Source organism: Rhineura floridana, chromosome 13 (genome assembly GCF_030035675.1).
Source record: "Rhineura floridana isolate rRhiFlo1 chromosome 13, rRhiFlo1.hap2, whole genome shotgun sequence".
NCBI lineage: Eukaryota > Metazoa > Chordata > Lepidosauria > Squamata > Rhineuridae > Rhineura > Rhineura floridana.
In genome coordinates, this window is record NC_084492.1 from 40,037,405 (window position 1) to 40,050,034 (window position 12,630).

Below are 12,630 nucleotides of genomic sequence, written 5' to 3' on the forward strand. Positions count from 1 at the left end.
TGCCGTGGCCCTCTCCAGCCTTGCGCTGCCTGCTAAGAGAGCCAGGGGCGTTGCTGAAGCTCAGGTTCACCAGATCAGCCTCCCTGCCCTCCTTGACTCTTGCTTTTTGACATACTGCCTCCTGCAGTTGGCTTGCCTCTGTTGCCAGAGTCCAGCCTGCATCTTGCTGCCTGCCTGGATGGGCTGGGGAGGGGGCTGCCAAGAGAGATAGCAAGGGGAAGCCCGCAGCTGCAGGCACGAGCCGAGTGATTTAGCAGCATGCGCAGGACATGGTGCCCTCCTTAGCTAAGATCTTTCCACTGTCTTTGCCCGCTTTGCGCCCTGAGGCTTCACAGTATCACACTCTGGAGAGGCAGCAGGTATGTGACTGGAGCTTGGGTGCAGAGGTGCCTTCAGAAATTGTGGTGCTTGATGGAGGGGGCTGGATTAGGATGGCCCACAACTGAGGTCATTGGGCATCCTTTTCACACTGGTCCCCCTAACTGGGAGGCTGCCAAAAGCAAAGGTTAGGCACTGGGATGTAGGACGTTGGCATGCAAATCAGAGGTAAGCTAGGAGATAGAGATGGCTGGGATTCTTGATGCTCTGGATCTTCCGTTTTAAAAATTACTACTTTCCTGTGTCAGTGTTCCCCACCCCAGCTGTTTGGGGGTCTGCTGGGACAAAATGCAGGCCTGTTATAGGTACATATCATGTCTCCTCATTGCCAGAGGAGCTAAGAGCTGCTTATGGCCCGGGGCAGGGAGGTGCTATCCTGATCTCAGAAAAAAACATGGGTCAGGAGGAAGGTTCAACATCCCTTGCAGCCGCATTAAAGTGTAAAGCATCATAATTAAACATAGGAGAAGTCCGTGCTGGACTTTCCTGCAACACTCCTGTTTTGGCCCTGGGGGGCGGGCAGCCTCTGTGAATCATGCTGCTTGCCAGTATTTTATTTAAAAAATGTGGTGCATCGGCTTGGGGTGCAAGGGGGGTGCAAGAAGCTATTAGAGCCATACGACAATGGAACCGATTACCTTGAGAGGTAGTGGGCTGTCCAACACTGGAGACATTCAAGAGGCAGCTAGGCAGCCATCTGTCGGGAATGCTTTGATTTGGATTCCTGCATTGAGCAGGGGGTTGGACTCAATGGCCTTGTAGGCCCCTTCCAACTCTACAATTCTACGATTCTATGATAAGAGAAGCAGAAGGGGCTTGGAGGTTCCAAGTGTGGCCTGTGGCCTCCCCCTTAAAATAACTTGCCTCTGCCTTGCATTAGGAAGGCACTGAGGGGGCCCTCGGCAGGTCTGCAGGCCACGCTAAGCAAGCTGGCATCACCCAGCAGGTTGAGAGCAAGTGCCAGCACAAAGGGGAGGCAGCTGGGCAAACTCTTCGCCTCCCTGTTGCAAAGACAGTGGGAAAGTCTATGCCAGAGCCAAAGCCCTCAGCCTCAAAACAAAGGCAATGATTCTGCCTCACGGGCTCCGAATGTTGCCATGGCCTGTTTTCCGTTAGCAGCGTGCATTGTCTATTATGCCCAGACAGGCCTGGAAAAAGCGTGGCGTGCTCAGCGGCTGTTTAATGGGCCTTTCATGAGCTGTGCTGGAAAAAGAGTTGGGAGTGAATGAGACATTTATAGCTCCTTTCAATTGCTACTAACTGGACGTAAACAGTTGTGTTGTCTCTTGCTGTTTGTTTTCCCTCGTTTTAATTCGTTGCGAGGAGTTGGGTGTTCCTGGACTGAAAAACGTTTTATAACTTTCCGTACGTGTATTTGATGCTACGATTTGGCAATGGGCTTGTCTGCTATTCGACTTAAGAGCAAGCTTTCCAGAGCAGGCAAGTCTGCAGCTGGTTCAGTGGCTTTTTTGGCTTAAAATCTTCCAGCTGAATCTGCCGCTGCAAGGCGTTGCAGGATGAGAGCCGCTCCGTCACACACCCTTGCTGAAGCCAGAGCTCCTCAGGAGCCTGTGCCCTTAAACTTTTGCTCTGCATTCTTCCCTTTTAGGGCTAAAAACATCTTTGGTCTTGGCATCGGCATGACTGTTTAGAACTGAGAGCACTTAAACATCTGGGCTTTTTAGAGCCTCTCTGAAGGCAAGAAGAGAAGCCCTCTCCTCTCCACTGGGACACAGGTTGCCTTCCATGAAACCTTGCAAGCTCCAGTTGCTAAACAATATGTTGGGTGGGGGGGATGCATGAAGCACCCCACTTTTTGGCTACTTCATGGGTCTGTCATTTGAACAAACCAGTTCAGCATTTGTGCATGATGCCTTTTATAAGGCTTCTAGACTGGCCTGGTAGCATCAACCATAGACATTTGCCTCTACCCATAGCAGACTGACTGACAACTTTTGAAGGACTGGGCCTGGCACCTGTTATATCGACTATGGACGTTATAGAATCCTCCCACACTTCATTCTACAATGTGTTTAATTAACTTTCCAGAGCAGCCTTGCTCAACCTGGTGTGCTCGAGATGTTTTGGACTACAACTCCCATCATCCCAGCCAACACAACTGATGGGAGTTGTAGTCCAAAACATCTCGAGGGCACCAAGTTGGGGAAGGCTGCTCTGCAGAATTCCCTTCCCTCTTGGCCTGGGAAGGAATTCGGTTGGCGCTGGAAAGCATTTCACTAGTAGATTGTTCAGATGGTGCTTGCAGCTAGAGAAGAGAAGAGAGGATTGCAGCGATGGCAGTACCAGACATTTCGTCTCGGTACTTTGTGGCGTTCTGCTTGGCCTTGATCAAGGTATTATCCTACGGAGGTTTCAAGTGAGGACAAATGGGAGTCATCAACATGCTCAGTGCCCTCCATCTATATACCAGGTTGGGGCGTGATTGGCAGATAAGAGAAATCTATCTGCTGGGAGTGTTTGGTGTGAATTCACACATAGGCTGAAAGCCAAAGTGATTAGGAGTGCTTGTCTTTTGTGGGAAAGGAAGGACAGGCCAGAAAAAGGGTGATATTTCCTTTCTGCCAGGAATTTAACAGTCACAACCTGGTCCTTGTGTATTCCGGGGAAAATGCAGGGTCTGCCTTTGGGAGGAAAGAGCCTTTGGGCAGGCATGGGGGTTGTTCAAGACAAGATGTCTTTGACTACAGCTTCCATCAGTATGTTACAGCCATGCTGGCTGGGGCTAGGAGCTGCACTCTGAAACGTCTCCAGGTTGGGAGACCTGCCTAGAGGAGTGAACCTGGGGAGGGCTAGCTATTTCTCCACAGCACCTTTCTGGGGAGAGGCTGCAGTGGCATGGGGAAGCACATGCAGAGGGGCCAGGTTGCACCCCCACCACCTGCAGACGAAAGGGAGCAGGTGACGGGGCAGACGCCCTGGAGGCTGCTGCCAGTCAGAGTAGGCAAGACTGTGTGGGGTGATCAAATATCCTGACCCTGGCATAAGGCAGCTCTGTGCATTCTGCCTCAGCAGAGCCAGCAATAGTGTCAAGCTGTTTCCCTCCAGCATGTGTTGGGATTTTGGATGTTCGGAAGGGGAGAATTTGGGGCAGCAGCCCAACAGTCTTGCGCGGCGTTGCTGAGCGGAGAGACGGAGCCACTTGCTTCCGCCGTGGGGGTCAGCCAGACTTCTGGCGCTCATGCTTATTCAGGCTGCAAGCTGATCCCAGCTATGTGCAGCTTGTTCTCTCGTACTTTTAAGAGGGGTCATTTTACGTTTGCAAAGGAAAACGAAGGTGGCATTTCCTTTTGCCAGATTTGTACTGGAGGCCCATCAAAAAGTGCTGTGATGTGTGGGAAGGGGCAAGACGTGGCCTTCCGAGGTGTTGCCCCAGCCAATTTTGAGCAGCATCTCAGTGACTGGTTTCCTGCTTGTGTTACCTGTGTCCATAGAGACTCTGGAGGACACAAGTGGCTGAGTAAAGCAGATACCTTTCTTCACTGAAGGATTTTTTTTAAACAGACTTCTTGCCTGCCAGGAAATAATTTATTTTTATAGATAATTAAAGGGGGGGGCAGGGCATTGGCTCAGTGGCAGGAGGCCCCCTGTTCAGTCCCCTGCGTCTCCAGGTAGGGCTGCCTGAGTCCCTGGAGAGCACTGCCACTCAGGGTAGACAGAACTGAGCTAGACGGAGCAAAGGTCCGACTCAGTAGCGGGGACCTTCTTCTGCCCTCTGTTGCTTTTCTTTTCATGATATATTTCATTATATATTTTCCAACTCTGGCTTCCCATTTGTAGAACTTCGTTGTCTTACTCATCTTATCACTGTAAAAAATTAAGAATAGTCAGGTTTAGAGAGTTTTCTTCAACTCTTGTTTAATGCACAGAGCCTGTTTATTATGTCCCACAGGCACTCTTCTTCAAAAGATGTTAACGTTCTTAAATGAGATTTGTTTGCATTAAGATCCCAGAGGGAAGTCCTGTCTCCCATTATGCAGCTATTTTCAGATCAATTTCCACAGAATGTTTGTACTTTCTTTATTAGAGGACAAAAATGTGTACTGTATATCTCATACAGAGTGGCTCAGTTTGTTCTAGCAGCGAAGAGGTTGCATTCTTGTTACTTGGAAAATTTAGAACTTTTAATATGATTGTTTTAACAGTTGTAATGATGTTATTATGCTGATAATATGTTTTTACTTGTATATTGGATGTTTTTATGTTGTGCACCGCCCAGAGAGCTACGGCTATTGGGCGGTATAGAAATATAATTAATAAATAAAATAAATAATAAATATTAAGTGGGATATTTATCTTATATTTATTTCTTCTAGTATTTTAAATGAGTTTAATAATATTGTAAAGGTCTATGGCCAATCTACAGTAAAAGACTCGCACTGTTAGTTCTGTGCAGTGCCTTAAGAGCACACATTTTGATGCACATGTGAAAGTTGATGTTTAGATGCTTTCGGTGGCTTTAGTGGTTGCTAACACTCAGTGCTTCAAGATTCACAGTATCGCAATCTGGAATCCTTTTCAAAATATCTACTTTCTACAGGAGTACGTCATGAGCTTCTCTTTTTTTGGGGGGGGGAATCAGTGCTGTTGGTCCTTTTCTTCCTCCCCCCGCCAGGATCCCCTTTTTATAGTTTAATGCAACCTCCCGCAACCTGATGGGACTACAACTCCCATCAGCCCCAGCCAGTGCAGTCACACAGGATTAGGCAATGCAGCTGTGCTAACTGGGGCTGATGGGAGTTGTAGTCTGGAATATCTGGTTTCATGGCACTGTTCTTGCAAGGAGGGGGCAGCGTGTGGACCCCTTTTCCTGTGCAGGGTCCATTCCAGGGTGCCTCTATCCAGCATGGAGACAGGGCAGAGCAGCGGGAGGGGGCAGGAAGTTCTCGTTTATTAGCATGAAGGGACTGGTCTGAGTGCTGCAGGCAAATGGTTTCTGCTGTCCACTCTGTGGCCTTGAAAAGACGCGCTTGTTCTCCTCCCTTATTTGGGAGAAGCTTTGGGATCAGGGCCAGCTGGGCCAAGAAATCTCTGCTAAAGCAGCCTGCGGAGAGTGCCAGGAGAGCCCTAGTTGGAAAACGCCGGGTGCAGGAGCAGGTGCTGCCCTTTCGCTGGGCTCGGGGTGAGTGGTGTCAGGCTTGTGATGCGCCTGCCTTTGCCAACCTGTTGGCCAGGTCTGACGGGAGGGGTAGTTCCAAACACCCAGGGCACTAGGTTGGCAAAGGCTGCTCTAGAATGTGACCCAGGGGAGGGCTTTCTCTCCCCCCCCCCCCGAGTCTCCCTTGCTGCTTTCTCTGGAGAGGCCTCCTGCCAGCACTGTCTTTGAGCAGGGCAGTGTTGCACAGCAGCTGTCCCAAAGGCCGTGCATAGGACCCCCTGAGGGCCCCCCTCCGTGGCTCTTTCTACATGGAAGGGGCATGCTCTAGTTGTGATGCTGGACTGCAGAGACATGTGGAAGTATCTGTGAAATTGCTCTGCAGAGACCCCTGTTGGGATGATGCTGAGGTGGGGAGTAGGTGTCCTGTGCCCCCCCCTTTATTGTGCTGTGCTGGCTCGGGCTGGTGGGCACCAGGCTATGGGGAAGATTGGATTTTGGGGGCTCTTTCTGTCAGCATCATGTGCCCAACTACGTGGGCAAGCTGGGGAACCTGGCCTATGTACTTGGAATGGACATGGTAGATCTGTTACAGCGGGAGAAGGGGATCTGGCCAACTCTTGTAGCCCAAGCCAGGCCGTAGCTCAGTGGTAGGATGCCCCAGGTTCAGCTTCCAACACCTCCAGTTTAAAAGGGATTGGGTGGCAGGCACCAGAGATGACCCTTATCTGCCTGGACCCTTGCAGAGCTGCTTCCAAATGGAGCAGTCAGAACTGGCCTTGATGAGCAAACCTTGAAAATGAAATGGACTGCCTTCAAGTCGATCCCGACTTATGGCGACCCTATGAATAGGGATTTCATGGTAAGTGGTATTCAGAGTGGGTTTCCCATTGCCTCCGTCTGAGGCTAGTCCTCCCCAGCTGGCTAGGGCCTCTTCAGCTTGCCAGGGCCTGCTCAGCTTGCCACAGCTGCACAAGCCAGCCCCTTCCTTGTCCCAACTGCCAGCTGGGGGGCAACTGGGCTGCTTGGGACTCTGCAGCTTGCCCATGGCTGCACAGGTGGCAGGGCACACAACCCCTGAGCCACTTACGGTGGGGTGATCTTTGGCTGGCCCTTGACGCCCAGGAGACACGAGTGGGGATTTGAACTCACAGACTCTGGATTCCCAGCCAGGCTTTCCTCCCCACTGAGCTATACCAGCTGCTTAGAGCAAACCTTATCTAAGTGGCTTCCTTTGTTAAAAAGAGCAGAAATCCAAGCAAAGCTTGTCCAGAATTGGGTAATCACAGTGTACTATATAATGGAGAGTTAGTGGTTTCTGGGAAGCAGCTGCTGAAAGCTTTGTGGCTGTGGTGAGCAGCCCAGATTTTGACCTGGGGAGGGTGGCTAGAAGTTCCTCCACCAGCGCGGCTGCTTGCCTGATAAGATAGCCAGATGGCCTGCAAAGGGTTGGTCCATCCTGACCCCAAATCCCAGCAAGTCGGGGGGGGGGAGAATTGATGGTCTTGAACAGGAGGAGATGAGAGAGGGAGGCCAGGCACCACTCATTCTCATGGATGGTAGAAGACGTTCCCTTCTTTTTCAGCTTCTAACTAAAAACGTTGTTATGTGCCTTCAAGTCGATTATGATGTATGGCGACCTTATGAATCAGCGACCTCCAGTAGCATCTGTCATGAACCACCCTGTTCAGATCTTGTAAGTTCAGGTCTGTGGCTCCCTTTATGGAGTCAATCCATCTCTTGTTTGGCCTTCCTCTTTTTCTACTCCCTTTTGTATTTCCTAGCAACTACAAACATACATGGCCTGATTTTTCAAGCTGCCTTGGGTTTCTGATCCTGCTTCGGCTGGAGCAGGCCACTCAGCCGGCTGCTCTGGAGATGCACGCTGCCGGTTGAAGAGGCAGCCAGCAACGCCTGATCTTAAGAGCAGCCTTCTCCAACCTGGTGCCCTCCAGATGCTTTGGACTATTAGGTTCCATCAGCTCCAACACCATGCTGGCTGCAGCTGCTGGGAGTTGCAGTCCAAAACAAAGGGAGGGCAGCAGGTTGGTGGAGGCTGCTCTGGAATGGCGCACTGGATGCCTTTGGTTTGGGCTTGAGGTGTCCTCTCGAGGGCTCTGCTCTCCCCAGTAATGAACTACTGCCTCCTCCTCCCTTTGGCAAGCGAGCAGATAGTTTGAAAGAGCGCCATCGCTCAGCTGCGTTGTGTTTCTTTCTTAGCAGATGACACATGACCAGTGTTGAACTTCACTTTGGATTTCCAGAGGGGAAGCTGCAAACCCTCCCCCAAAAGCGGCTGCCTCAGCGAATTGTGTTGCTAAATCTCACTGGACAGAATTATGCACAGCAGGGGGGAGACCATTTTCAGCCCCTGTTTGTTGTGGGGCGGTCTGGGCCAGCCTTTGGTAAAGACCCCAGGACCTTGGCCCACAGCCTGAAAGCACCAGCTTGTCTCTGTGGCACGCTTATGCCCAGACGTTGAGGCTCCCTGTGGCTTTTAGTTTTGCTTCTCAGGGCTCGGCGCTCCCTGCCTTGTTCTTGAGGAAAGGGCACATCCTCACGAGCAGGGACTGGCAGCACGGAGCCTCCTTGCTGTAACCCTCTCCTGAAAGCAACAGGGCAAAGCATGTGCACCGTGCTGGGTTGGTGCTTGCCTTCCTCTGGCTAGAACATGACACGTGACCCTTGCAGAGCAGGTAGGAAGCCTCATCCGCAACTCAGCACAAATGCCTCTTAATTAACAAAGGCTGCACAAGTCTGTCTTTGGGGGGGGGGCAACAGAGATGCTCAGAAATGACCCACCACAAGGAGGGGATATCTCAGATGCATCAGGTATCCTGGAAAGCAACAGGCAGACCCAGTAAAGCCACCTGGTATTCAGAGAGATTTGTTTCCAGAACAGTTCAAGCATTGCATAGCTCTTCTGCGTCAGGCTGGTGCTGTTGTGGGTTTCAGAGGGGATCTAAAGTGCCTCCCCTGGCAACACTGCACAATCTCCCGTTGGCTTTTGCATTAAGCTTGAAGCACAGCAGCTGCTCCGTGGGGTGGTGGGTCGCCTAAGAACCCAGTGCGAGCAAGTGTCGTGCAAGTGGTTAGAGTATTGGACTTGATGCAGCAGGGGAGGACCTTGATTTGGATCTCTGTAGGGGCTGGAAGCCTAAGTGGGTGACCTTGGGCCAGTCGCATGCACTCCAGCCTAGCCTACCTCACATGATTGTTGGCATAAAGGAGGTGGACTAGCCCCATCCACGCATGTTGCCCTGAGCTCTTATAAATCTAAGGAAGACATAACTCTGGAATAGAGGGACCTTCCACCTGTTTGTCTTATTCCCCACATCCTCACCAACATGGGAGTTTCCCAAATGGGCCCTTGAGGGTTTGGAGAGCACTGGGCTTTGTCAGGCCAAAGACGAGCCTTTCTCATCCCTTCCGTGTTGCCAGTGAGAGTTTTCCTGTGACTCATCCTGTTCCATCTGTGCATCTTTTCCTGTGGAATAAATGTGTTTGCAACTTTTCCTAAGGAGCCTGTAGACAAAATAGCAAAAGGAAATGGACCTCTCAAAAAGCCAGCCAGCCAGCCTCAGCTGAGCACCCTCAATTGGCCGGGTGACAGTGTCCCAGTTGTGGGATGCTGCGCTGCTTCCCTGTCCTTTCCATTGGTGTATTTTGTGGATGATGATCAGAGTGAACCTCATCCCTGCTGCTGTGGGGAGCCCTCTGCGCCGCTCTCCATGTAGGCTAACGCATCTGCCCTCTGTTTTCTTTTTGCTCCTAGTGAAGCACATGCGGGAAGCCACTCCTTACATCAAGAAGCTGTCGCTTGTGTCAGACCTGCCTTGGGACGGGGTAGCTCCTCAGTCGCCCAGCCTTAGTGGCAGCGAAGATTCCGGCTCCCCAAAGCACCACAGCCCTGCCAAGGACCGTAAGGTGATCCCCTTGAAGATGTGTTACGTTGCGAGGAACCTGTGCATGCCAGATCTGGAGAACAGGTGAGCCAAAATGATGGAGGGAGGCATCTCAGGTTGCAACAGGGCGGTGTGTGTGTTTGATGTTTTCCTTTGCTTTTTTTGTTTTCATGGAGGACTAGCAGCATGAGTTGGAAGACACCCAGAAGCCCTTCACTCCCCAGGCCCTGTGCCTGCAGGACCACCTGTGTGGTTTGGCAGCTGTGGAAGAGGGGTGCTTGCGGTAGCAGGGGACAGCTCTGGCTTTCTTGCCATCCCACACTGCTGAGCACCACAGCCATACTCTGAGAACGGGGGGGGGGCTGAGGAGTGTGCTCCTGCCTCTCTTTTTGACAAGAAAAATGCGTGTGCTATGCTGCTCAGAATGGGTTGTGCAGATTTCCAGAAACGTTGCGTGTTCTGGTTTCTGTTTTACAAGCCAGGAGGGCTGCGTACTTGTGGGACGGGGAAGGGGGGAGCAGGTTGGGCTGCCAGATTTCCATGGAGGAGATGCCCCTGTGTGGCTTTGGTAGTGGGGGCCAGCAAGGAGATCTTGAGGTTGGCACAGCTTCTCTTCAGTGGCAGGAAAGGCTCCACTCCTGCGCCATCAGGCAATCCTGTCCCGGTCGGGGGGCTGCCTTGGATTCTTAGCCTGCCAGGGTAGAAAGCAAACCAGGCAGGAAGGTCTGTGGTAATTAGGAAAGCTTCGCCTCTCCACAGAGGAAGAGTGGCCCTGGGCCAGCGACTTCACTGGGGAGATGGCAGTGCCAGTGGCTGCCAGGCTGGAAAAGAGCCCTCCTGTTCCAGGGTGTGTGCCTCTGATTGGCAGATGCCGTCGTGCCCCCCTGATGGGTTCCCAGAGGCCTCTGGCTGGTTGCTGGGGGGGGGGGCAGAGTGGTGGCCTGGAGGAGCCTTGAGCCTGAGCTCACATTACTTACCTCAAGCTGTCCCAGCTTGTCGCTGCTGACGGTTCAGGCTGTGCTTGCTTTGGGCGTTGGCAGGATGCAGCCCTAATCTGCATGCTGGCTTCCTTCCAGGGAGGGGGGATGAAATTTGGGCCAGAGCCACACAGGGACAAACTGTGGAGGAAGTGTCAGCTCATCCTCTCCTTCCTTTGCTGCGTGTTGAGTTTCAGCTGGCTGGGACAGCTCTTGCAGCTGGAGAGCGGGCCGAGCGGAGGGGGGAAGGGAGATTGCAGGCTCCTGATTCATTTGCCCGTCGAGTTGCAGGAAACTCCTGGCCCTTGGCCTCCTTGCCAAAGACCTCCACGCTGTGCCACTTCCCTAACTCCCTCTGAGGCCGGCCGGCCTGCCTTCCAGGTCCCCTCTGCGCCCTTTTTGCAGTCCAGAAAAAGATCTGTGCCGACTGCAGGTTGTCTTCAGAGTGGTAAAGGAAACCCTGCTCAGGACAGACCCAGGAAGCCAGATGACATTTCTCCCTCTGCGGGGAAGGCTGCTATTACATTTCTGCAAACCTCTCCACCCCTGCACCACCACAAGTTGCTCACCTGGAGGTTCTTATTTTTGTTCCTTTATTGCCAGAGTCAGCTGAAAAGGCGGTCAAGGTCTTTGGGTGATTTAAAGTGGATGGAAAAATGTTTCTGATTCCCTTTTTTAACAGCAACAAAAAAGGATTTTTCTCTTGTGAAGTAGGCTGATAAACCAATGAGAGGTTGAAAAACTGGAGGGAGGGGAAGAGGGTTTTTGTGTGTGTGAAAGGGCTGTGAGCTCAGTTGTGTTCTGGAAAGCAAGAAGCAAATTGTGGGTTTGCTCCCAGTGCCCCCCCCCTTTGTTAAACCTCAGTGTGGGCCCCATCCTTCTGTTGCTGCCACTGTTCAGCGCCTGGTTGTTATAGGTGGGCCTCCAGATCCTTGTAAAATCCACAGTAGATGTCTTGTTTGTTTCCCCACTTTTCAGGCCAGGAGGACATTCACTTTAGCTCACAAAAGAACCTTAAGATGAGAAGAAAGCAATACATAAAAGAAGAAATTTGTTTTATTTTGTTTCTGTGAGCTGACTTGCTGGCGTGCATGTGTGTGTTTCAGCCCTAAAATACAAAATTTAAATGCAAAGCGTCAAATACATTTCACTGGGATGTGCAGAATTCACGGCCGATTAGCACTTGGAGTGATGGTGTTGCAGCTCAATCTTTAGGCTCCGCAGAATTGGCCCTAATTATTGTATATCAGCCTTTCCCAAACTGGTGTCCTCCAGAAGTTGCTGGACTATTCAGGCCCGGCAGGCCCACACATTCTTCTGTGCCATATTGTACTTCTGCACCCTCTGCTGGGGCGCGCCACACCTTCCTGCTCTTGATGCTGGTTAAAAGGCAGCATTAGTTGAAGCCTACAGCCCCTTGGCTCAGGAAGAGGGCAAAGGCGGCTCAGAACAGCAGCTCACCGACTGCTCAGAAAGAAGAGATTCAGCAGTGTTTGGGCCCAAGGGTGATGGGGGAAAGCAGGTTTCCAGGGCTTTGTTGTTATGTGCCTTCAAGTCGACTACGACTTATGGCTACCCTATGAATCAGTGACCTCCAAGAGCATCTGTCATGAACCACCGTTCAGATCTTCTAAGTTCAGGTCTGTGGCTTCGTTTATGGAATCAATCCATCTCTTGTTTGGCCTTCCTCTTTTTCTACTCCCTTCTGTTCTTCCCAGCATTATTGTCTTTTCTAGTGAATCATGTCTTCTCGTTATGTGTCCAAAGTAGGATAACCTCAGTTTCATCATTTTAGCTCCTAGTGACAGTTCTGGTTTAATTTGTTCTGACACCCAATTATTTGACTTTTTCTCGGTCCATGGTACCCGCAAAGCTTTCCTCCAAGACCACATTTCAAATGAGTTGATTTTTCTCTTATCCACTTTTTTCACTGTTCAATTTTCACATCCATACATGGAGATCGGGAATACCATGGTCTGAATGATCCTGACTTTAGTGTGCAGTGATACATCTTTGCATTTGAGGACCTTTCCTAGTGCTCTCATAGCTGCTAGGGCTGGGGTTCCAGAAATACTTCCTTGGGGACAATAGCCTTCCTGCTGCTGTTACCTGATGGCGGTGAAGTGCTGTAAAAGGAGGCAGGTGGCAGCTTGCAGCACCTACCTGTATGGAAACCTTCCTCAACAGTTTCTGCCTGACATGAGTCTCTGCCAGCTGGGCAGGTTGCTTCCTGTTGGTGCTTGAGCCTTGGCCAGAT

The 12,630-nt window shown here is 51.3% G+C and overlaps 1 protein-coding gene across 1 annotated transcript in view; it reads left to right on the forward strand.

The window, feature by feature from the left end:
- The window catches only part of SNTB2 (syntrophin beta 2), a 34,033-nt gene that overhangs the window by 6,437 nt on the left and 14,966 nt on the right, over positions 1-12,630 (forward strand). The window contains exon 2 of the mRNA XM_061594719.1: positions 9,267-9,480. Coding sequence (XP_061450703.1) covers positions 9,267-9,480 — 214 coding nt within the window. The remainder of the gene's footprint in view (positions 1-9,266; positions 9,481-12,630) is intronic.